Source organism: Oenanthe melanoleuca, chromosome 6 (assembly GCF_029582105.1).
Source record: "Oenanthe melanoleuca isolate GR-GAL-2019-014 chromosome 6, OMel1.0, whole genome shotgun sequence".
In the NCBI taxonomy this organism is placed as follows: Eukaryota; Metazoa; Chordata; class Aves; order Passeriformes; family Muscicapidae; genus Oenanthe; species Oenanthe melanoleuca.
Window position 1 is genome coordinate 20109846 of NC_079340.1, and position 26451 is coordinate 20136296.

Sequence of the window (26451 nt, forward strand, 5' to 3'; positions counted from 1 at the left end):
CAGATTTTAACAGTAGTTCGAATTCTATTTTCTTCTCCTAAAAGAGTTAATTTTGTTTTTCTTTGGTAATATAACACTGAAAGTAAAAACTTCTTTCTGTTTATGTTAGAAGAGGCCCTTTGAAGAACTACATGGGGAACATCCTCATCTGTAACAACTTTATCAGGTTTATCTATGTTGAGGGTTCTTTCATCTTCCTTTGTGGAACATTCAGTCCTGAGTGTTCCTCATAAAGGAATAAATGTCTCCTGCTTTGAGTATGCATTGTGTTGACTTGCTTGTTGTACTTTGTAGAGAGTTACTTCAGATTTGTTTGTTACACTTTAACTAATTTATAACTGTAAGTTTTGTGTGATGGGTGCAGTAATAGCAACATTATAGTGTGTTTTGATGCTGTCCTGAATTTGAGATAAGACATAATAGACAAACTGTAATAGACAAACTGAATTTTATTCTCGGATTCCTCAAATGATGGGATTCCTGATACTCAGTAAAAACTGAGCTTGTTTTCAATGTGTAATAGGTTTGTGGAGTAGTTTCTTACTTGACTGTCTGAAATTCTCACTGGATTCTACAGGGAATACAGGATATTATACTACACATAGACTAGATTTAAAGCTTAGAGAGAAGCCTTAATTAGTTTTAAGATCCCACATGACTTTACTGTAGGATTAGAGGTCTGAGTGCGCCTGTATTTTTTTGATAACTGTTATTTACATCAGTTCACGCAGAGCCACAGGCACAGCTTAAAAGACCCAGATAAGAAGTTGCCAGGAACTCCCCCTCCAGCATGTGTCCTCTTTTTATACCCAGTAATCTTTCACCAGCTTTTTACACATGCACCTTTTGCACATTTCCTCCCTCACACTGGTGACTCCCCCTGACACATCAATTTTCATTTTCCCTCCTCCTTAATTTTATTTTTTAAAAACATATCTTTTCTTGTCCTTCCCTTGCAACCCCTGCATTGTCTTCTCATCTTGTGAGGACAAAGAATCAAGTTGCTTCCTCACCTGTTTCCTTTTTGTCATCCGTTTTTTGGGAAGAAAGGGAGCTGCTGCTTTGGTAATTGCTGTCCCACTGGAACAGTAAGGCACAGTCTGCTGATAACTGGAGCGAGTAAGAGTCAGCCTGGAGAGGAAACAAGCTCTAGTGGTTGGTGACAGCATGGAAGCTATTGCTTTTTGCTTGTACACGCATTTTAAATGAACTGCTCTTCACAGTGGCCAAGTGTGAGGTTCTTAAACCACCGGTGCTCTGAGGCACCAACTCCTGAGCTCTTAGGCTCCTACTTCATTGGGTTATCTTTAATAAGAGAAAAACATGCAAACCTTTCTGGCCCTTTTATAGGTAATTTTGTTCTTCACACAGGAAACTAAACACTGTACATTGCAGATTTCTACATATAAATTTAGTTGTATCCTTGTGTCTGGTTTTCTGTTGGAGCTGACCTCTTCTTTTCCCAAGCCATTCTTGGGAATCAGTCTTCGGCACAGAGCTCACCTGAACTTTCAGTGTTTTCCAGGAATAACCTAAACACTTCCTAACTCAGGATGATCATAGCTCAGGGCAAGCTGGCACGAAGGCTTCACCATCTGATAAAAATCCAATGAAAACATGACTTCAGGAAAGCATCAAAATACGTTTTCTGAGAGTTGAGTTCAACATATATACATTATAACTGTTACAACTTCATTAAATAATTTTGTGCTCAGTCTGGATTTTCTGTATTCTTGTTATTTGCTTCAAAATTTCACATTCAGGGAAACCAACACTATCTGGCTTTTTATGCTCTGTGATACAACAAGTTCTAGGTTTGCTGAGAACATACACAAAAGAAATCAGCTAAATTTTATGACCTTTTTGTACAACTGTGAAATAAATAAAAGTATTGTGTTTTATTTATGAGTGCTGCTGTAATACAATATTCCCTTAAAAAACAAGAAACATTTAATTTCATTCTTCACCCTGTGAATTTAATTAGCAATTAAATAGTACAGATGTGAATATACAGTGATGAATCAACTGTGGAATGTGAGGTAAATGTCAGCTGGAGTTCATAATGTATTATGTGGGCTTAGTTCTGCCTAATTCCATTAGGAACAATAGAGTGGAAAGCCTTATCCTAAATTATAAACAAACAAACAAAACTATGTCTACTTCCATGCAGTCCTCTCAAAACCACTTGTGGAAACATGATGTCTAATAATATTCCCTGAAGTGAAACATTCAACAGAAGTAGGAAAGTGACAAATATTTTGTCAGATAACAGGAATTGCACCACCTGGTTGTTTGCATCTGGACCCTCAAAGGGTCCTGCAGGAACTGACAAGGGCTGGTAAGAGCTCCTGCTCATCCTAACTTCTTATGCCACATATCTTCTTCACTGAGCTTTCCAGTGCACCAACTTGTCAGCTCTCCAGTCTGAAGGAGCAAAGGATTAACTGTAGGGTCACTGCAATCCTAAATAACAAATTCCAATACAAAAATACAAAGGGCAAATGTTTGCTGCTCTTTTTTCACTTTATGAATACTGCATACATAGTAGAAAAAACTCAAACAAATGCTTGTAGTATCAGTCTGTAATTCTTGGGCCCCTGTTGGAGAATGGCAGGGTGTTTTTCTGTTGATTTTTAAAAGGATCTAGCACTATAGCAGCCCATGTTGCAGATCTTTCTTGCTTCCAAATAAAGAAGTCTAGATAAAGATTCTCATCTTACAGCTCAATTAAAAAAAAAAAAAGGCAAGTGAAGGAACAAATGCCTTAACATTTAGTGTTCAGTTCCACAACCAGTTTATATAGACAGAGCTTCATTCCTGAGACCACATGAATGTAGCTAACCATCAGATTTGATGGCAAATACAATTTAATGGGAAATACAAAGCTGCTGTGAAAATGAGAAAACTATTTACTTTGCACAATGAACAAAGCCAAAGTTGTTCTACCAGTTGCACAGGCAATGGAACTTTGCAGTATGAATTTATATCCAGAGTCCTTTCACTAGGGAACTGTTGGCATGTGTTACAAAACAAGAGTTAAGATACTCCAATCTAATTCCTTTTTAGTCCAGAACCACAAATTCAGAAATCTGGGTTTTATGCTGTCACCAAAAGGCAAAAAATACTTTCTGGATTTTGGCTATGAATGCTTTTTTCCCAGTTTTCTTGTGTACACCCTCTTGCTTGATGCTTTAAAACTTTGCTTTTAAGGCAGTGTCTTAATTGTATGAGTTAAGTAGCTTGCATTCAATTTTTTATTTTAATGGTCTATCTTTATCCTAATTTACTGTAATGCCTTTTAAAGCATTACATCATTAAAATGTAATAATTGTGAAAAATATAGGTATTTTAATTTATCCAAATATAATAGCAATACTGTTTTCCATCCTATTGAATGATTTCTTTATCCATAGTAGGCGCTGTTGGTGCTTCTGTGCAGCTGCTGGCATAAATTCAGTTACTGTTTGGTGCACTACCTTTGTGAGAGCTACAGGCAGTTCAGGAGACTGTTCAATACGTGACTTAAAAGGAGCTCACCCCAAGAAGTAACTCTTCTGTTCTGATTACTCTGCTGTAAGAAGAAACTACTGAAAAAACAGAACTGTGGAGTAGGACAGATATGACTGACAAATGAGGAGGTGTAAGTATATCGGCACCAGTGCCCTTGGCCAGTCGAGACAGCTAAGGTGACGTACATGACCTACCTTCCTTAGGATTTGTTGCTGAGAAACTGGTGAAATCTACCTGCAGTAGGCTATTCTGAAACATAGGTAACCTAAGGGATCAGGAAAAAATACACAATCAGAATGAGATATTCCAATTACTGAAAAGCAAGTTTGACATTTACAACATTCAAACTCCACTTGCTTACATGTTCTTAGCAATCTGGGAAAAATTCTGCTATGAAAAAGAATGCAATTATGTCAGTTCAGTGGATGGTACAGATAATATGGAAGTAAATTGTGATGCTGCAGTGATTGTTAGCAATAATTCAAACTTCTGTTTTCAAATTAAAGGATGAAATGGACATAACTTGGCTTCATTCATTCATTTTTAAGTATATTCCTTATTATTTCAATGCTAGTCTACCTGATAGTGCAATGTTTTATTATGCATCTGGAAATCACATATATTTTAAAGAACTGTAAAACAAAAAACAAACAAAATCACTCAAAAAGTTGTTTTAAAGGGTTGTTTGTTTCATGGTTGCAATTTTACTAAAAGGAAAGACTGCTTTAGTTCCATGTGTACAGAGATATTGTCTACAATGACACTTAACAAATACAGCCTAATAAATTTAAAGAACCAAACATCAGTAGAAGTTAATCTTACAATAGAGACCTGTTCTTTACTACTGAAATTTTCATTTAACTAATTTGCTTTAAAAAAAAATTGGTCCACATACAAAATAAAATGGGATAAAGCAATTCTAAGCAGAGCAAACATAGTTCTTTTTATTCAGTTCCAGTTGTAGTGGTCTCTGGGTGGTAAATCATAATGTGATCTCTCTTCCTCTTCAGGTCCACAATCTAGTGGCAGACCATAATTGTAATCAACTGTTACAACTGGCAATCTTTTACTTTGTTCCATGCTTCTGGTAGTTTCACCCTGAAAAGGCTTTCTTTCATAGTCTGTTGAACTATCTTCTTGATGTATGGATGAAGATGGGTGCATTGTTCGTGAAGAGTATGGTGCAAATCTGTTTTTTCCTCTATTAAATTCCTCTGAGGGATGCAGTCTCCTATTGTCTTCAGGACAATGTGGTCGATTACTGCAAGAACAAATACGAACAGTGAAATTCTTAGAAATAAACTAGTTGGATTTACTGTTGATGACCACCACTAGAAATTAACAGTGTCTAACACTGAAAGAACAATTCAAACTCTTATTCTTGTTTTTACCCCCAATATTAAAATTCTCTGTATGGATATTGCAAACTCGTTTGTATTAATTTTCCAATTCCAGTGATTGAGCTCTTTACAGTAAGTGATTCTACTAGAGGAAGTTTTGTTTCAAGTGCTGTTTACAATTAAAATTACCTGTTTACTGAGGATATCTTTACCTAGGGGATGTTTTACTCCCAAGTCTGTGTTTTCATTTTCGTGTACAATATGTAACAATAACTCTCTAGTACATAGTCTCAACAGGCTAGAATATATTTAGGAAAATATTTTCATTATTAATTCTTCTGCAATAGAAGACTCACTCTCCTAAAAAATACATATGGAACAATCTAAAAATGGGTAAACTGTATACTACTATATATATATATATATATATATATATATGTATACACACACATATAGGTTTCAATTCTCTTTGCTTTCAAATACCTTCCTTACTTGGTAAAGTGGTTAAGTAAGTGGTGTATAAAGCCAATACAAAACAATCTTTAAAATTTTAATATCTTCTCCCTTGCTGAACCATAGATTCACTTTGTCTGGAAAGGATCTCTAGAAGTACCTAGAGTCATGTCAAATTAAGTCTCATTAGATGAGTTTGTACAGGGGCTATGTCCATTCTTAAAGGATGTGGGATGGCAACCCAGCTCAGTGTCTGACCATCCCGCACAGTAAAAGTCCTTAGCTCATTGTACACAGCACTTAAGAGTTAAATACAGCATCTGTATTTTGCTTTTTTGCTTACTGATACTTGATTTTCATATTATGTAGTTCAGTAGCTTGAACTGTGCTTATCTTGTCAATGATTATGTCAGTGATTCATGCAATAATCACACTCAAAACCCAGTATCAGTGGACCACAAATTAGTCACATTATTTGCTCAGTGCTCAGATCCAATGAGTTAAACTGCAAAAAACTTAACACTGTTTTTTACACTGTGCAGTTAATTTGTATTTTTTAGCTGGGAAACAGGGGGAGTAATACTACAAAGCTAAGTCAGAAAACAATGTATATCTGATATTTACCTGTAATTTCTGTTAAAGTCATCATTATCAGACCCATAATCCCTGTGAAGTGAAGGAGATGAGGAGAAATGTGGTTCTGGTACATTTTCATGGGAAGAAAAGGACTGACTTCTGCAAACAATCAAAAGAATTGCATGTTAAGAAGACTGCCAACAGTTTTAAGATTTGGAAAAGAAATACACATCAAATGAAATATTTCTTCTTTTTATTAATAAAGATTACTTGAAATTTTAATAAAAATTCTAACTGTACTCATTTAATACCTCAAAATCATATGCCTCACTGTAGTAAGATCATCTGTTTTAGCTGTATAATGGAACAAATTAAATCAAACTTAACTAGTCCAATAAATCTGAAATACATTCTGCAATATTAAAAGTATTTTGAAATATGTCAGAACCCAATAGGTTTACTAGTAAGTAATATATGTATTTGTGAGAATATAATCCAAGTTCTGAAGCAGATTTCTAACAAATTATTAACTCATGGAATAAACAAAGGCAAATCAAACTTTCTTATAGCATTCCTGTTTATCTGTGTTTGGGTGAGGGCATAAATAAAATTTCATACCCTCTTCTGCCCAGAGGACTTCTTTTTAAGTATAGGTTTCTGTACAAAACAAACTGGGACAAGAGTTTTGTTTCAAGATGACAAAAAGGTAAAGGAAACACAAATTTTAAAGAAGCTCAACCTTCTAATTAAGGAGACCCTGGCTTTTGAAGCTGCAACACACCAGCTTACATCAAACCCTTCTGCAAGTCAAAACAAGAGAAGTCAATGAACTGATCATTTATATATTAAAAGGATGATTGATTTTAAAATAGTTTATTTTAAAAAATACTTAATTTGAAATTTAAGTTAAAACTGCTGAGGTTTCCACTTTTCTTCTCTAATTCTGTTCTTACAGCTCAAGGATGCTTTACCTGTCTGAACACCATTCACGTGGCAAGTCATTGCGACCTGAATGATCGTGGAAAGGCCTTGGCCTTTTTCCGTGCCCTTTATTACCATAATCAAAATCTTTTGATTGAGTCTGTTCCTGTAAGCCATCATAAGGCTGAGGGTCATGAAATGGTCTGCACCTTTGTCCAGGACCTTTATTATCATAATCTTTCAGTTGCATCTCTGATTTTAAGTCATTGCGAGGCTGGTGATCATTGAAAGGTCTAAACCTCTGCCCATGACCCCTCTTAAGAAATTCAAAATCTCCCAATTGCACCTGTGTCTGCAAGTCTTCATGTGACTCGTAGTCATGGAAGGATCTTAGTCTTTGGCCAGGACCTCTACTGGCAGAATCCAATTCTTTTAACTGCATTTGAGTCTGAAATTCATCCCGAGATTGGTGGTCATGGAACAGTTTTCGCCTCTGGCCACGGCCCCTGCCATTGAAATCAAAATCCTTTGACTGCCTATCTTCCTGCAAATCATTAGGAGATGGATGGTCAGGAAAAGATCTCTGCCTTTGTTCCCGGCCTCTGCTGAAGTCGAAAGACTGTCTGTCTGCTTGCAAATCATCATGAAACTGGTGTCCATGAAAAGGTCTCAAACTCTGTCCATGTCTCTTGGTACTGAACTCTAGGTCCTTCAGCTGCGTGTCTTCTTGATAATCATCATAAAATTGGTGATCAGAAAAGGCTCTTTGTCTTTGTTCTGGTCCCCTATTGTAGTCCCAATTTCTCATCTGCACTGATGCTCTTAATTCATCCTGAGTTTGATGGTCATGAAATGGTCTTCGTCTTTGTCCAGGCCCCTTATTAACAAAGTCAAAATCTCGCAACTGCATCTGTCCTTGCAAATCATTGTAAGAGTGGTCATCATAAATTCTTAATCTTTTCCCAGACCTGTTAAGAAGTATTGAATATCATACTTAAAAGTGCTACAAGCCATTAATGAAAACAATTCCTTTTTAAACAAGAATTTACATGACAGACATTGCAAATATGAAGGTATCAAAATTACTAATAATCCAAACTGTATGTAAGACTATAAAACCTTCAGTGCTAAAGCAGAAGCTGTGACAAACATTCAATTGTAATTCTACAGTACTTGTTAAACAGGCAAAACCAGTGATTCAAAATACATCAAAAATAACTTAGGATTATTGCAGAATAATGAAGAAGGACAGGCAAAGTAAAACCAAATTTTCCCAAATGAATTAATTACTTACAGACTTCTAACAGCATACATTCCCTTTCTTACCCTTACCTTGTTACTGTTTTGTCAAGTTCTGTAAATACATTTTACATGAGTAGACTAATAACATCTCTTTGGGGTATCTATAGTATTTTCAATAAGAAACAATTGTTTTCAGTTTTGTTTTGGGGGTTTTTATTGTTTTTTTGTTGGTTGGTTTTCTGTTTTGCCTATTACCCCTGAAAATCTTCATTTGGGAACCGTTCTACAGATCCTTCCATCGCATGTGGTGGTGGGATAATATCTTCATCTGCATCCCATACATCCATTCCAAGGTTACTAAGAGGGAAAAAAATCTCACATAAGCTCCCTTTTTTAAAGCATACTACTGACAGAGAAAAAACCCACTCCCATAATATTCTTCAGTTTTGAATGACAGAAATTTTATTTTAAGTAAAACTTACATTAAACTTAGAAAATATTAATTGTGTAAATTTACTTTAAAAATCAGACTTGATTCCAACTTAATCCTGCACAGACTATATAACAATAGGAGAAAAACAAAGGACCTTAAATTAATCTAAAAAGAAACAAATCACTCAGGTATTAATTTTAAAATCAATTTACTGCAACAAGGTATCATTGGCACAAACACCTTAGGAAGATGTAAAGGTTGGCTGTTCTTAGAAGATGATAAGCTTCACATTCTTAAACATCAGAATTATAATTACTATGAACAGAGGGGAAAAGAACAATGTTCCACTTTCCCATTTTTTTACTCTTAAAACTGCTCTATTTTTTAAAAAATCTTGTTCTACAGTGCCAACAACAGGAGGCAGATCACAGAGCTTACAAAGACATCTTTGCAGTGGATCCTTTCAGCTTCTGAGAGAATACAGACTCAATACACTTGTCACAGTATGATAAAAGCACAACAATGTTCAGTAGTAGCTGTCAGATTAAAAACGATCTTTTGAACCATGTATATTCAAACGATGAAAAAAGAACACTGCACTTCATGTTATTCATCTGAGAAAACACAAACAACTACACATGTATTTTGCATCTATGTGTAGTTTCATATTAAAGGTTTAAGAGGGAATTAATTTTGGCTTAGGACTGGAACAGAACTTTTAAAACCACGAGGAGACACATTGGAAAATCTTAAGCACACGACATAAAGCTCTTGTTTACCTTCGCATTGGCTGTGTCCTGAGATCTGTGAGATACACGAGGCCATCCATGCGATGACCTCTGGCATCGCCAAAAGCTAAAGGAAAAAAATACAGCCTAATGAAATGTGGTCAAACTGAGCCATGAAGATGTGAAAGGCAAGTTTCTGTTCCCCATGAGATGCTGAATTTGAAACCATTCTAACTTGGTATTAAATATTTCAGCAAGCTGGCATCATTGCAGCATTTTTCAAAAACCCCTGAAACTAGTAGTGGTAGCAAACTAGGACAACTCTTTCAAGTAAAAAAAAATAAAAAAATTAAGCAGCTAAAACATACTCCTATGCTGTCAATTTGCTATTGCTCAAGTCCTGCCTGGAATAGAACCAACAGTCAGCTATAAAATCTTCTATAGAAGCCAGCACATGAAATTACTGAAAAGATACTAAAATAGAATTGTAGTATATGTGAGATTTTAGTAATTGCGATGTACAACCCAACATGTGCCTTAGTTCAAACTATATACCTACCCTGAATTGCTGCCTCTGGATCCCAGCCTTCAACATCTATAAGATACCTGAGAAAAATAGGACTGTGTTATTGTCCCAAAGGAAATACAGAGTAATATAAGGATGCTACTTTTTGTGAAGAATGATTTCTGCTTTCATACAGCCTTACCTACATATAAGGTAGCCAGTTCTATTAATTCCATTAGTACAGTGCACGCCAATGAGTTTCTCTATCAAAAAAGGAAAGAGTCGTTAATAATTCAGAAAGTGAAATTAACAGAAAGCTAGCACAATACCAAAAAAAAAAAATCTCTGCTTTTCTAACAGAGTAATGAAAAATAATGCTTGCTATTTCCAAATTCTACTTTCACGCCTGTAATACAAGAGACACATCTAGATAGGACACATGACCTCTTCATGCTGGATCTCTAGCAGCTGTTAGCTCACTACCAAAACTGTGATGGCTGAGATTTACCCTGAAGAATGTAGAAAAAAGAAAGAGTGATGGCAGGGAAAGCACCTAGCCTCAGTCACTGCAGTAACAGGAGAAAAAGAGTAAAATATGGGTTTGAAAGCAAATCTCAACAAGCAAATATAGAACTGACGAACTTAACTTAAACATAATTCACCTGAAAGTATGAAATGCTTAGGATTATAAAATATATACAGAAAAAAGCAACCAGTAAACTGTACAGAAATATTTTCTTTTAAAAAAAGATTATACTAATTGGACAAAGGCTAAAAAGCAGAGTAACTTACTATTGCTAGGGTGTTTCAAATGAGAGACTTCCAACAGAAATAGGGAAATTCTAATACCATCATGCAAGGCACTGGTAAAACCCCATCCACACTATTTATATTCATATTGAAATGTAAAGAAGACAAACAAGTTCAGTATATATAGAAAGGGCTACTATGATGGTCATAAAAGAAGGAAGCTTGTCTCAGTCTGTAAAATCAAATCTGAGATACTGAATGTAATAGTGGGGACAGACGAGAATGATACTTAAAGGGCAAAGCTGTGTAAGAATAAATGTGCAACTGAGTAAGAGTTTTAGACTAGATTTTAGAAGAAAAATTATCATCATCAGAAGAACAAAGTTCTGGCAGAGGCAGTATTGACAGATGGTCTCTGAAACAGGACACTGATAAAATTTTGAATGACATAAAATATAACTGAGACAAAATATAAGTGTTTGCCACAGATCACAACAGCCAAATGCCACCTAAGCTCATTACAAGTTGATATCCTAACAACTCAAACACTAAAAAAGCCCCAGTTTCTCAGGAAGTATTTGTAAAAAGAATCCTGAGATATTTTAGGGATTATCTAAAACAGAGGCCAAATTCTGAGCAGTGAAGTTCTCCCAAGTCAGAAGTCGCATAAGCGCTGCCAAAATGCCCTAATGAGCTGTAACTGCAGGTCAACATGCAGTAACAAATCATGAGTTGATTCTCTCAAGATCAGATTCAGATACAGACTAGTCTTTGTCACACAAAAAAGCACACTAGATCCAAACCAAAAGAAAACTAATAATCAGGTAATTTCTAAATTCAGGTAAAACTAAACCAGGTAATTTCCTTAAGCCAAAAAACAGCAAAGGAAGAATGTACAAACTAACTTCCTGAGCAAGGACAAAAATCTCTTTCTCATACTTTTTCATTTTCCCATTAGTTCTAATTCAGGCTCTCATACCTGAAATTTAGGTCAGAACTTTTTCACAAAACAGTTGATCACCTACACCTGGTTATGCTTTACGGTAAAAACTGTATGCACTTGGGCAGTTAATATCTCTACTTTCTCAAAGAGAATGCCAGAGGAAGGAACCACACCAAATATAATGAAAAGGCTTGAAAGATTGGTCCACTATTATTGGATAAACAAACAGGTAAAATCTGTCAACAAAGAATCACTACCAAAAGAAGTGAGAAGTTTAAAGCTACACACACACTGTGGCAAAATACACACTAATTTATTTTCACAAAAAGCACCTTATCCAATCTCAGCAAGAACTGTCCTGTTGCATAAACACTGAAATAGCAGCACAGCCACACTGTGGAAATACTGACAAATATGGACAAAGGTCCATAATCAGATTTTCAAGAACTGTTCAGATCCGAGGGCAATAATGGAGACTCACAAGTAAAAAAAACACTGCGTCAGACAAACTGGACTGAAGCTGCTCACACATATCAGTGCCCAGTGCCATCAGGACCCAGTGCTATTTAAAACATCCATCAAGGGCTGGCAGCTACAACACTCAGCTGATGGTAAACAATTTGAGACAGACAGAGGAAGGCCTTGCTGCACTTACTTCGACACATAACACAAATGTAACACTATTAGGAAGGGCATTTAAGTCACCAGCCATTTTTGAGAAAAACATGTTTTGATTTTAAAAAAAAGGTATGTACTGGTTTGCATAATGGATCTTATTATGATAATGAAGCAGAAAGTGCTGTAGAAAGCCTGAGATCCTGGTGTCATAAATTTTACTGAATATTGAAATTAGTTAAAGGACACAGTTAGTATGAAATAAAATTTTGGTAATTTTTTTTTACAGCATAGGATGCTGATATTTACCATTTCCTGCATTTTCCCAAAGGAATTTTCTGACCCACTTTTTGAACTGTAGGATAGTAGCATTATCAGGGACTTCAAGTCCAACAGTATAAAGTTTCTTATACTGCACACTTTTAGGTAAATCCTAGCAACAAAAGAAAAAAGCAAATGGTAAAAATTACTGAAGTCTTGCAACAATGAGAAACCTTAAGCAGTATCTAACATAATGAAAATGTAAACCAGTTGTTCAAATCCTGAACACAAACTGAAAGCAATCTTGACACAATTGTAATGAGATACTCTCAGAAACTACCAGTAACATTTCTACATTAAAGACCATCTCAAACAAGGAACATTTCCTACAAAAGATTTATTTATCCCTGCTAATAAGGCTGCACATTAACTAAGGAAGCAGATTCTTGGCATTCCATTCTAACCCATTTTACAATTATTAGCACTATTTGTCCCTCATACCCACAATCATATACATACTCACAAATTCACTGCCTTAATGCCTAGAGCCCATGTGCATTCAAAGATTTGCATTCTGTTATAACATTGCTATTTATTCTCCTTTTCAACAGCAGGCTGATTAAACACAATTTTTTGAACCATACAGGTAAAAACTTTTAAATTTATAAGGTAGTTTAAAAACGTACACCTTCTTAGTGGATTCCACTAAGAGAGAATCAGTAAAAAGAACCACCTAAAAATAAATGAGAATATCTTCAGGACACAGGGTATAACTTTTCTGCACTTTTTGTGCAGTGCCTGGCACTGAAGTCTTCATCCACTACTGAGTTACCGTAATACTAATAAGCCACAAATGTAACTAGCTGGGAGAATTAGCTATTTCCTCTCTGATAAAACATTTATTTTCTGTTGGAGACATGAAATTAGTCTGGATGGCTTGTCTATTCCAATTCAAGGTAAGTAAATGTGTAAACACTTTAAAACAAAAGCTGCAGTAACTATTTTACGTTTTTATTAGGCTTTTGTTACCTTAACTTCATAGTATCGTGTGGTATATGTTAAATCAATAATTAATCCAAGCTCCACATTTAGGGCTTTCATTGCAGCAATTAAGTCTTTTGGTGTAAATTTCTGGGTTGGGGTAAGCCTCTGGTTAATTGCCTACAAAGAAAATGGAAAAGAAATATTTTCTTTTTACTTTCTAATAACAAGACATTTGTAATATTCAGCTGTTTAATTAGTACTAGGAAACATCAATATTTAGAATAATTATCAGAACCACATCCATGTATTATACAGGTAAGCGGAACCAAAAAGAAAGCAAAAATTTATGTATTGCTATTTAGATGAAAATGCAAGACAACATGAGCATTTCTGCTTGTACAATGTTAACAAACATTATTAAAATTACCTCTAATTTGATAGACACACAAATTCCGAGAAATGCAGCATGTATATATTGATTTTTATGTAAATAAATACACACTAAAAAGCAAAACACTACAATCTACTTCCCCCAAACAAATTTTGTCCTGCACAGTAACTCAAAACTAAGTGTATTTCACATAAAACATAAATTCTGATACAAGAGTTCATTTCTAAAGGTTTAACTTTCTTCCCACAAAGGTTGTGCAGACATTTTTATACCTCCTTCATCTCTCGACAGAGTGTACTTGCATGTCATTTAGCACTGGGGAATATTAAATAAGACTAAATATCGTGACTAAGAAAGCTGTGTGTTGGTGGATAATGAATAATTCATTTCATTTGATAAACAGTGAGAAAAACGTTTACTCACCCTACTGTAGCTGTGTTTTTTGAAATGTGTCCTTCACTTTAGGTATGAAAATGCCTCATATACTCAAGACTGGATTTTCTCTGAACAGTGCACTTGTCCATTGTGAGAGCCTTTTGACACAGGCTCAGCCAGAACCAATAAAGACAGTGGCAAAAGATGCAGCAGCCTCAACCACCTGTCAGTTCCTTTGTCAACAAGAAATTCAAGCAGACTGGACTCAGAACTATTGGAAAGGAAGGCAGCCACAGACCACATACTTCTTAGAACCACAGATGCTATAGGGTAACTAACCATTCCTTGTTTTGACTGTACAGATTCTAATGCAAAATGCTAGCAAGCACTTGTCTCGAGGCTGGAAACATAGACAGGAAAACGAAGTAAAGAATAAACAGAAGGGCAGTCATGCCAAAGCTGGTATGTGATTAAGAAGCTTCAGCTGAGAGGATAGAAAGGATGTAATAAAGTATTCAGTCCTATGTATTTCAGACACCAGTGCACTGCTGAAAAAAGTGGAGGTTGTAGAAGTTTAAACAAAATGAAATAAGTCAGTTATGTCACTGCTACTCAGCAGTGATTCTTAGTAGAATCTGAAACTGAACTTAACATTGAGGTGACAAAGGTAAATCTGCAAAAGGTCTATGGTAGAACATTAAAGAATTTTTACTATGTGACATGATACAAACTGAGGAGGAACGTAATTTACAAAAATAAGGTATTTCCAAACATATTGACTGAGTAGACAGTTAAATGTGTTACAAAAAACTATGTTTTGAAATATGCTGGAATTTTCTGAAAAACTCCTGCTGAGTATTCAGTAGTTTAGGTGTTTAATAGAGCTTTCAGAATGTGAGAAATCCAAACCAATTTTAAAAATCCTCCTAATGGCATGGGAAAGAACTTGCCCAGTTCTTACTACACTACAATATTACTGTTACCATTATAATGGTGATCTGAAAGGAATGACAAAAACTCCTTCCAAGTAAACACATGATCTTTACTAACATCTTCTAAGACAACAGCCCTGTATCTTCAAATACTGAAAATACATTGTCTTCCTTTGGGCAAAATCACCAATCATCAATTTCCTAATACATAGCAAAGGAGCAAACTTCTGCATATTTAAGAGGTCTGTTCCACCAATTTATTCAGTAAAAGGACTTTTGACAAACTATAACCAATCAGGTCTTCATCAGCATTTTCAGACAGGTTTACTGACCACCTCTGCAAAGACATCACAGTCTAGCCAGCTGCACATTTTATATGTATTCTGTCACAAACTCCATGATCTTGAAGCACACGGTCTCTAGCAGACTTGTCATTTCTGTCTTGCATAGTTGAGACTGAACAAACGGAAGGGACAGAAAAGTTACAGATTTTACATCCTTGGGTACCAGACTTTATGTCTGGCCAAGACAACTTCCCAGAACAGAGATCTACGCCCAGTGAGATCAGTAGGACAGGAAATGAGTAATATGGTGATGTGGAGTGGTCCTTATGGCAAGAGCAAAGAAGCCAATTATAACTCTACTGGATTTTACATTCACAGCTTGATTTGTTGAATGGCAGTCTTGTTGGAAAATCATACAACTGCTGTACAATCCATCCACATCTTGGAGAACATAACATGTTAAACATGAGATCCTTGGTGTCCAAGGAACCAAACCATCATCCTAAAGCTGTAAAAGCAGCTGTGGGAAGCAAATCCTGCATTTCACTTCAGTCACTCCTAATAAAACTGAACTGAATGATGACTGAAAACATAATGGGTAGTAATACACCCAAAGAACCAGAAATTTTGTGTATGAATACTAGAGAGCAATCTGTAGACAAAAGCTTAGATACAACATTTCTCTTTAACTGCTACAGTTATGTCACACCACTGTACTTTTTTTACAGTGCTTAGAAACTTTTCCTTCCTATATATCTAAAGCAAGGACTTGTAAAAGTTAATTTATGCAGCACTTGTCCTATTTGCCCTTCTGTATAAATTAACAATAATTTGCCCTATGCCTCCAAAAAGCATAGGTACTAAAGAACTGAACAGTCTCAACAATACAACCTCCACATATTTTAGAATCAAAGAATTTAAAGATATAACTCAGTGTATTTAATAGCTTAGGATGGCACTTCATGTTAGTAAGATTCTAAAGGAAATAATAATAAAAGTACTTTTAAATTAATAATTAGTAAAATAGAAGAAATCTTTGAAGGCTTCTTTGTTAGCTATAATACATTCCACTATATCACTGAAGATTTTTGCTTAATCTTAATTTTGCCTAAATCTGAATAAATAATTTTTTTTAAAACTTCCTTGAAATTTGCATGTATAGTCATCCTATTCTTCATTACTTTTGCAGTTTATCTAATACAGCCAATTTGCAGTTACTTTTATACATACCCCTTTTAAAGGTACTTTGAATGCAATAAATCTCGTTCCTGGTATAGGCTGTCCAACTGGTGTCAAACTCCGCCATCTGTAGGGAAAGAAATATTAATTTTTAAATATTTTCAAGCTGCATGATTCAACAGAAAACATCTGTAGCTCAAAACACATAAAAATTGCTGTTATCATACAGTACAATTAGGACCCCAAATCTGCAATTATTTCATGAAGCAGCTTTAAAGTATCACCGGGACATTTGAAAATACTTTTCCTTTTCTTCTTCTTCAACTTCCAAGAAATTCCTCTCCTCAAAATTTACATTTACAAACACGTAGCACCAATGAAGCAAAGGAGATGTGCAAAATTCAACAGATAAAAATGTATTGTTGTAGTTGGTGGACATTTTTCAAACTGAAAACACATTAAAGTTGTAACAAGCACACTTCAATCATTTAATTGACAATGAAATGCAAAGTTAACTTTCATTAATAATACAAATTATCTGGATTTTCGAAAAACATTTCCTTTGTAATATGCTTCTTTTTCAAAGAAATAGTCTTGATAGAATTTTCTCTCACCATTTTGAAAAATAGAGAGGATACTCCATCACACCAAAACCTCCCACAAATCACCAGTAAGACTTGTTACAACACTAAGAACACATGTAATTCCAAAACCACAAAGAACTGGTGTGTACAAGTTCTACATTGTACTGAAAATGCTCTCGATATATAATATTTCAGAGATTTCAATTTTTAAAGAAGGATGAAGAGAATTATCTGAAGAGGAAAACAAGTTAATCAGCAGATCAATTTTACCTTCAAAGAGGTAACTTACTAAATTTAGAACTGTTATTTCTTCTTTGCAAGTGCAAATCAACTCTATAACCCAACAATGTACAGCTGGATGACTTAAAATCTACACAGGCTTTTTGCATTTTTGGTCAATACCTCAACTATTAACATACAAAACATTTCCACTAGATTCTTTAAGATGTATCCATTCCCTTGCCATTTTCTGAATTAATGCTTAAATTAATCTGTCCCTTTGAAGGGACCATCTACCAGCTTCTAGATTATTTTCTGATGTTCATAAAACTACACCATTAAATGAAATAAACTAAATACTTAATTTAAAAATATTCTAACCACTGAGTACTTGGCTTTGTTCACAGTTCCCATATCAGACCATAAAAAAACTAGAAGTTGGCTGGAAAAAATTCTCAATGAAATATCTATAATAATTTTTCTTGTAGTATATAAATAACGACATCACCATTCAGAGATGCTTGGAAGTAACAAAGGAAACACAAAGCAGGGAGACCAAAGTGTATTTGGTATTAATCAATCACATAACAATTTCCTACAGCCTCCTTTAGCACTCTCTGTAATCTTCATCATGAGGCAAAGAACAGATCAAGGCTCACAGTGCAGACATTATTTATTGGACAACAAATGAAGCAACAAAGCAGTAATAACAACTCATCATTAGGAAGGCTGTTGCAAATAGCTGGTCTGTAGAAGACACACACAAGGTGAGAAAATGTAAGGGCAAGCTAGAGATGAGATCACTAAGGGCTGTTTCAAATAAAACCTTTTGCTAAATTCTAAATTTTTTTTCAGGATAAATCTTCCTAAGTGAATTTTCAAGTTTGTAAACTCTGGAGTCTGGTAGCTTTATGCTTGCTGTCGAGTATGAAAACAAAAATCTGAGACTACGTTCCATTTGCTCCTGTTGAAGAGATGTAAATTGTACATGAATCAAGATAAGAAATTCAGCGCTGTTTTAACCTGCTTTCTCTTGGAAATCTGTGAGTGGAAATAAACTACCATTATCATAGATAGGAGCATTTAGAAGTCAAAAAGAAAGTATCAAAAAAGGGCTTTAAAATCTTATTTTCTTTAATTAACAATATAAAAAAGGCTTTGTAAAAATTCTGAAGTTTTTTCATATTAGGGGATTTACAGAACAATACCCCAGGATTACCCAGTTTGTTGTCAGACCTTAATAAACTTGGGGTTTTATTCTCTTGTATTTAAAGCCATTTAAATCCTCCCAGAAAAAAAATCTGCACAATCAGCAAGAAACTCAAAAGCTGCTGACAGCTCTATAGTAGAAAATGAGCAGAGGGCACTTTTCATCAAAAATATAAAGGGTATGTGTTCCATGTTATCTTTAAAATGGTATTTTAAAGTGAAATTGCAGCATACTGCTGCAGAACTAAAATTAAAACCAGCAGATTGAAATTAACCAAAGATGAGCTAAGGAAATAAATTCACATTTATTCTGTTGTCAACAAAGGAATGTGGCAGGGAATTTAAAATGGCCTGGACTAAAGAAGTCAAACTCTTACAGAACAAGTATACATAAAGGCAGAAATGATCAAAGATGAGCAGCAGGTAGAGGAATTACAGGAGGAAAGACTTAAATGACCATTTCAGCAAGTTTGAATGAAACTTGTGACACGTGATTTGTATCCTGCTAGAATGTGAGTGGAAGGAAGAAAGGCAGGAGTCAGAGGTGTTATCACAAGACTTGGCACCAGCACCCCTGTACCAGTGACTAAGAGCTACACAGGCTTCAGTGAGAAACAAGTGGACACGAAGAAACTAATTATATCCAGCTGCATATTTTATCTGCTTTGGTTTTAAAGTTTTAATAGGGCCAGATGTGGAACAAATTTATTTTGACATTAGCATTGTTAAGGTCATATGGAAGCTTTAAGTTCCAGTAAAATTTTCTGGTTTAGAATGGGTTCATAGTAAGACTTACTTTAACAACTACTGAAATACTGTCACCTCTAGCAAGAGCAAGACCATTTGAAAAATACTTGGAACCTCTTTTCCTTTTTTTTTTTTGGCTACTGTCACTGCATGAAATACATACAACCTGATTTTTCCATGTGACTTCCGTACCTCTATAGATACCAGGTTCAGAATTGATGAGAGGGAACATGTTTACAAGTAAAATGTCATCATTCTCTCTCACTCACTGTTGAACATGCACAATCCATTATGCCACAGTATTTAATATTCCTGTCTAAATGAAAATGCTGATGCTTTAAGTCTGGACAAGAAAAATACAGTTAAAGAAGCATGTTTATAGTGCATCGGCAAAAATAATTCAGCTTTGCCCTTCTATCAAAAAGATCTCACTCAGTATATTTTATATTATTCAAGGGAAACATGCCAGAAGGTGACATTTCTGCAGATGCTCTTCAGAACTGAACTGGAGTTTATGTAATTATAACCACAGCAAGATTTTGGATACTGAAGCACAAATCAGTATAAATCTGTAAAAACATCATGGTATTTTATGACTTGTTATGCAGCTTGGACTGTCTGGTTCTCCACTAAAACATCATAGTGTCCAACTACTGAAGGGTAAAACCGTTTCAGACACCATGAAGAACCAGAACTTGACTCCATGGGGAAATGAAGTGCAAGGGGTCACTTGAACCCCTCTTTTCCTCTCATGTCTCATTTTGCTACATAATTACTTCACCAGCACTACTCTGTAGGTTTGAGACTACACCATAGCTCTGCTCCAAGACATTACTGGTAAAAAGGAGAAATACTCATCTTTATCATAGAATGGCTTGGGTTGGAATAAGCCTTAAACATCATCTAGTTCCAACTCTCCTGCCACAGGTAGGGACATCTTCCATTAGACCCATCCAACCAACCTTGAAAACACTGGCAGGGAAGGGCATCCAGAACTTCTCTGGACAACCCATTCCTGTGCATCACCATCCTTATAGTGAAAAATTTCTTCCTTACGTCTGATGCAAACCCCTTCAACTTTAAAGTCATTACCCCCTGAGCTAAAAGCGGTTTATTGTTTCTTGTTCAGTTGTGTTATTCCTACTTACCTTAACTGAAATCTCCAATTTATTGTATTGCTTGAATTAGCATAATGCAATTTGGATTAAAAGTGTTAAGAACTGAGGCACTAACAGGAAGACAATCTTCAAACATGGCGGTATGTAGTGTCAGTTTCCTCATTTCTTGCAGTACCATTAAACCAAGAGTTACTGTTAGATTACTGCTATTACAACATGGCAATTGAGGTTGTACTTCCAGAGTCTGCACCATCTGGACTTGTCCTTATGCTCCAGGGAACCACAATCTCACTTCTGCCAACACCTATTTCTAGGGCCAGTAAATTGAATGTGCAGGATGACCTAGACTCAAATTAGCTTCCTTAAGTCCCTTCTGGGGTTCACTTCTATGTCTTCCTGGCTTACTGAATTGACACTGAAGAACAACATGCTGTATGAGACTGAGGGGCTGACACAGCCCTCAACTTCTTTACTGCCAAACCCCTGCTACTGTGGATGTCTAGCTGCATTTCTTAGCAGTATAAGAACTATCTGAGGAACTTGAAAGTACTTCAGTATCAGAAGTCAGAAATTAATACTAACTTTATAACCAAATAGTTGACAGTAGCTGTTTCTCCCCCTGAAAGGTATTAGTTTCCAGTTGTAGAAGTCAAAAGTACAGTCCACTGTACTTTTAAGAAATCCATGTAACCTGAAAGCTTCTCTACTTCTAATGCACGGGAGGATATGAATGGAGAAATGAGCACCTGATATTCAAACTTATAGTAGCAATTTCCAAGGATGAAGAAAAAATTGTTTTCGGATTTCTGAATCACTTCTTAAAAAACTAACCCACTTTAGCTCACTTTTATCTAACATGTAATCCTATAAAGATTTTGAGTGAAAGACATGCTTAAACAGCTTTTCTTAAAAGTTTATTGTAATTTTAATCCCTGAGTTTGTCGGCCATAAACAAAATCAGCTTCTTTGTTTTTTAAATTCTGTTTATCTTTTGTTTCTATTTACTCCTTTTAGACCAACAAATATTACAGGAACGCCTGTTTTTTGTATCTTATTGCTCCTTCTAAGAATGCTCTTAATAAACCAACTTAACCCTCTCCCTGAAACCAGCATCATGTAATTCTTCCCTCCAATAATTTATAAACTGCAAGTTATTGCCTCTTTACAGTGTGCCCTTATATCTCAGCATGCCCTCCTATCCAAAAAGTTTGTGTTGATGTAATCCAAAACCAATGGGTTAAAACGCTTAACTTGGACTTCTTTTTTGTGCTTTATTAGAGCTTAAGAACAGAACTGTATCTGTTTTACATGATGTCATTTTGTGGTCCACATATGCACTCCCAATCAAATCATCAGAAAGCCTGTATAGTGCATTTGGGTTAATCTGGGATTATTTTTGCTGATACAACATTTCTGTCGTCTTCTTGTTAGAAACAAAAACACGGGATGTTTCTGGATCTGAATTCACAAAAATATTCCTTGATCTTACGCATGCAACCACCTGCTGCCATTTTATCAACTTATCCGCCATTCCTAGCAGCAAACTAGTCAGAAGTATGGACCACTCTCCCATTTCCCCAGTAAAGATACACTTGGGGGTAAAAAGATTAGGAAGAAGGAACTGTGTGTGGCCGATGAAGGAGAAGTGTTCACAGACAGGTTGGAGCATTATACTCACCTGGGGGCTGAATGGCTGTGCTGCTCCTGTTTTGGAGAAGATACCTACCTTATCTGACTGCAGGTGGTGAAGATGCTTGAGGCAAGAAAGCGCCCGGGGCAGTCAGTGCCCCTCTCTGTGGGATGCCCGCTCCTGCCTCTCGCTTAGTGTGAGGGATACTTACCCATCAGGGATAGTATTCTTCTTTACCATGCTGAAAGCAGGAGCAGGCAGAGCAGGAGGCAGCGGTGAAAGTGGGCACTGCAGCAAAGGAGAGAGAACCGCGCGGTTAACACGGTGCTAATCTCTTTCTCCATCAGCGGGCCTTTGCACAGGGCTGAGTCTCAAATAAAACACACCAAGCAGCCAGCTGGGGCTTGAAGCCGTCCTGAACAAGTTCTGCACCTTGCAAGCTAGCCTATTCCTCCACTACTACAGCATGACAAGAGAGAAAGACAACTCACCTCTCCTCTCCAGGTGATCACAAGAGAGAGGAGAGGCGGCAGGTTTCTCTCTAACTGGCAGCAGCGCTGCACGAAGATCTTCCTGGCAGTCCCTTCTGTCCCACTCCTGCGGCTCGGAGCCGTCTATTCCGCCCTTGCGCTCCCAGTTAGAACCCGTCTCAACGAGCAGAACCTCCGGGAAGCTGCAAGAGGGCGAGGCCGGCACCTCAGCAATGAAGGAGCATCACCTGCTCCCCCCTAACCCAGACGGGTCTGATCCCTCTGGACGCCGGGCGCCCGCCGACCTTTGGGGGCCCAGCGGGGGGAGCGGCCCCCATGCCCCCGCTGCACGGATAACGCTGATGAGGCTGCCCCTCACAGCCGCGTGTCCCCGGGGCTGCGGGGCCGGCCCAGGGCCCGACAGCGGCTCAGCTCGGGCAGGGACAAACAGACCGGGGCGGGGAGGTCGCGGCCCGGCTGCGGGGGGCGGGCAGGAGGCTGTCGAGGGAGGCGGGCGGGCCGTGAGGGGAAGGGCGCGGGCTGCAGACGGTGACAGGGAAGAGCCCGTGCGGCGGCGGGGCGGGACGGGGAGGAGCGGGGCTGCGGGCGGCCCGTACCCGGACAGGATTTCCCTGGCGGAGGAAGGAAAGGCTGGTGCGACACAGAACCTTCCCGAAAGGGCCGCGACTGCGCCTGCGCGGCGGCGGCGGGCGGGGCGGGGAGCGGAGCGCGGGGAGCGCGGCCAATGGCGCGAGGGGCGGCGGCGGCTCCGCGCGTGCGCGGGGCGGGGCCGCGCGGGGCGGGGCCGCGCGGGACGGGGCGCGCCGCTGCTCGGGGACGCTCGCGGGGAGTTATTGTCCCGCTGGGTGTTTCGGAACAGAGCGGCTCCGGCAGTCTGGGATGTGCGAGTGATGTAGATTTACAAACCAGCGAATCGTCTCTCCTGCTTAAGCCGATTTATTTCTGTTTTAAAAGTTCTGGAGATTTATTATTCCCGTGCACTCCTGCACACTGCTCTGCGTTGGTGTCAGTGGGAGGCAGCCAGGACGATTGTCAATACTAGAAGCACGTTCTGAAAAGTTAAACCATGATAACAACAGCTGTTGTAATGTTGGTCGTCATAATTTGTTAATACGTTTTTATTTCTACTTGGTACAGTATTTAACACGGCTCATGGAGCAAGTACATTAAATATTCTAGGATAGCTATGTTTTTCTTTGCTCTATGTATCTTTTTTCCCTCAAAGACTTTCTTCGGTCTTTTCCTTCATTAAGTGCTTTGGGACAGCAGTTTTGAGGTGCCTCGTTTATGGAGCTTGCAAATCCCCTTTCCATATGCTCGTTGTGATGCATTCCATATTGGATGAGTCCTTTTGGTGCTCAGTACAAGCTGATAGATGATACCTCTTGGATTTTGCATATTTCTTTTAGCATTATTTCAATTAAAAAAAAAAAAAAAATCTTGCATAAGTACTAAACATCAGCACTTATATATCTAATTGAATTAATTAAATCATTCATTGAAGTTCATTTTAATCTGAGTCTTTGGGATGTCAGTAGAAACAGAGAAGGACAAAAGACAACATTTTATTAATAACAATGCTGGTATAGATCAGTAATAGCTCTTAGTTATGAATGTGTGGATTTGAATTGCCGTAACTGAGAGCAGAGTAGTTTTTGAAAAGCGAAAACTTGCATCATAGTGATTTGGCTTGGACTTTTTACAAATAAATATTTGGGCATTTTTTGAGGAATGCTTGTAGGCAGTTTGATTATATTGATAGGTTGAAAGAAGAGGAAGTAATCATGGCTGAGTCTTGTTGTAAACCAAAGATCTTGAAAAGGTGACCTTGACTTTCAGAAAAAAAAGTTAAAAGAGCTCTCTGAAAAACATCTCTGTTCTGTATTCAGCAGTACAGTGTGATGCTATTCAGTATTTCTGATCCAAGAAATGTTAAATTGATTTGAATGTGATAGGTTATTTACAGTATTTCATCGAAGCCTTCACTTTACTCTGATTTCTGAAAGAACGCCAAAATAGCCAGGAGCAATATATATTAAAGAAAGTAAGTAATTATTTTCAGTTCCGTTGGGTGAGCGGAGTCTGAGCGGGGCGCAGCCCTGCCCGCCACCGCCAGGGGGCACTGCGGGGGCGGCGGGGCGGGCTGGGCGCGGCCCCGCGGGGACGGGCTCGGGACCGCGCCCGGGGGACGCGTGGGCAGCGTGGGGGGACGCACGGGCAGCGTGGGGGGACACACGGGCATCGCGGGGACACACGGGCAGCGTGGGGGGACACACGGGCAGCGTGCGGGGACGCACGGGCACCGCGGGGACACACGGGCAGCGTGCGGGGACACAGGGGCACCGCGGGGACACACGGGCAGCGTGCGGTCACACGGGCACCGCGGGGACACATGGGCATCGCGGGGACACAGGGGCACCGCGGGGACACACGGGCAGCGTGCGGTCACACGGGCACCGCGGGGACACATGGGCAGCGTGCGGGGACACAGGGGCAGCGTGCGGGGACACAGGGGCAGCGTGCGGGGACACGGGCACCGCGGGGACACAGGGGCAGTGCGGGGACACACGGGCAGCGTGCGGGGACACACGGGCAGCGTGCGGGGACACAGGGGCAGCGTGCGGGGACACACGGGCAGCGTGCGGGGACACATGGGCAGCGTGCGGGGACACACGGGCAGCGTGCGGGGACACACGGGCACCGCGGGGACACACGGGCACCGCGGGGACACATGGGCACCGCGGGGACACACGGGCACGGCGGGGACACACAGGCAGCGTGCGGACACAGCGGGTTCGGCATCCCCGGGCAGGAACGCCGAGCCTTCAGCTCGCTAAAATCTGCACTCGCCTGTGAAAACGGGACAGCAGCTGGTCAAGCAGTCAGCGTATAGGGAAAATTGTATGTGGTTTATGCTCCGCTGGAAGCCTGTCCCGATTTGTTTTCCATAGCTTGCTGGAGACACTGAGGGTGTTGGTAGACGACAAGTAGAATGACTTGTAAATCAGAACCTGCAAGAAGGTAGTATAATAAAAATACTTATTTACCTATTTCCTGCTATTGTGCAGCCAAACTTAACTAGTCAGTTAGCAATGTATTAATTTTGTTTTTACGTGCTTATATTGAATAGTCCCATTGAACTTGGTGGCATTTCCCATGGTAAGGTAGAGATTTCTGAATTTGGTTTTCTCATTCTGGCAGCAGCAGCAGTGCTAGCTCCAGATGATGTGTGAGGTCTTACTGCTGAGAAGGGATGCTCCCAAACCTCTGTAAATACTTTTATTTTTGAATAGTGCCCAGACAGACCTGTAATCTGGCCCATTACTTTTTTTTTTTTTTTTTTTTTTTCTTCCATCTTCTCTGCTGTGTCAAAAAACAAATGCACTGCTATTAACTGGAAAATCTGGTCTAGCATACATGATGTGCATTTAGATTGACAGTTCTGTACCTTGCTCTGTACTTAATGGTACCACTCTGAATGGAGCATCTGGTAGAACAAGTCTTCCTTAGGACATGGAAGAATTTTACTGAAATATGTATTTAGGTATATTACTATACATATTATGAGAAGAAAAAAAGTATACAAATGGTTGCTCACTTGCATTGTGTTAGTAGTTGGAGGAAGTTTGTAGAATTTGCTGGGACAACCTGATGTCCTGGTCCTGCTGGAGCCTCTGACCCCATCTAAGTTTCTCTAAACAACCTCTCTTCACAATCCCTTAGCTCTTGGAGCAAATCCAGAATGACAGTGCCTACTATAGCAACTGTGCTTTTTTTACCCAGGTCAGGTTAGGCACATCTGCCTGTCAGGTATCCAACCCGAAAGCTGGGACCAGTACTAAATTCAGTCTTCTGCAATTCCCAGTTGATTTACTTCCCCTCTGCTCAGACATTTTTCATTCATCTTGTGGTGATTTGTTTCTGTTTCCTGACTAAATCTCTTCCTCTTGTTTTCTCCTCTAGCTCATGTGGGTTGTAAACGACATGCTGGAACACAAATAAACTGGAAATACTACAAGTATTTTATAAAA

At 38.4% G+C, this 26451-nt stretch overlaps 1 protein-coding gene across 7 annotated transcripts; it reads right to left on the reverse strand.

Moving 5' to 3' along the window:
• Window positions 1–1717: 1717 nt before the first annotated feature.
• LOC130254820 (uncharacterized) lies at window positions 1718–23101 on the reverse strand. 7 transcript variants are annotated; one of them, XM_056494825.1, is made up of 13 exons: window positions 23017–23090; window positions 22421–22602; window positions 22141–22217; window positions 16474–16549; window positions 13307–13438; window positions 12326–12449; window positions 9911–9971; window positions 9763–9809; window positions 9255–9330; window positions 8298–8399; window positions 6851–7768; window positions 5928–6038; window positions 1718–4771 (listed from the first exon to the last, which is right to left on the reverse strand). In XM_056494825.1, exons 3-13 carry the CDS (start codon window positions 22167–22169, stop codon window positions 4459–4461), a joined length of 1989 nt encoding a protein of 662 aa, XP_056350800.1. In that variant the 5' UTR covers window positions 22170–22217; window positions 22421–22602; window positions 23017–23090; the 3' UTR covers window positions 1718–4458. The 7 variants fall into 7 exon arrangements, with proteins under 7 accessions (XP_056350800.1, XP_056350801.1, XP_056350803.1 ...); XM_056494826.1 differs by lacking the exon at window positions 22421–22602 and having other exon boundaries at window positions 23017–23101; XM_056494828.1 differs by lacking the exon at window positions 23017–23090 and having other exon boundaries at window positions 5928–5969; window positions 22421–22648.
• Window positions 23102–26451: the final 3350 nt, after the last annotated feature.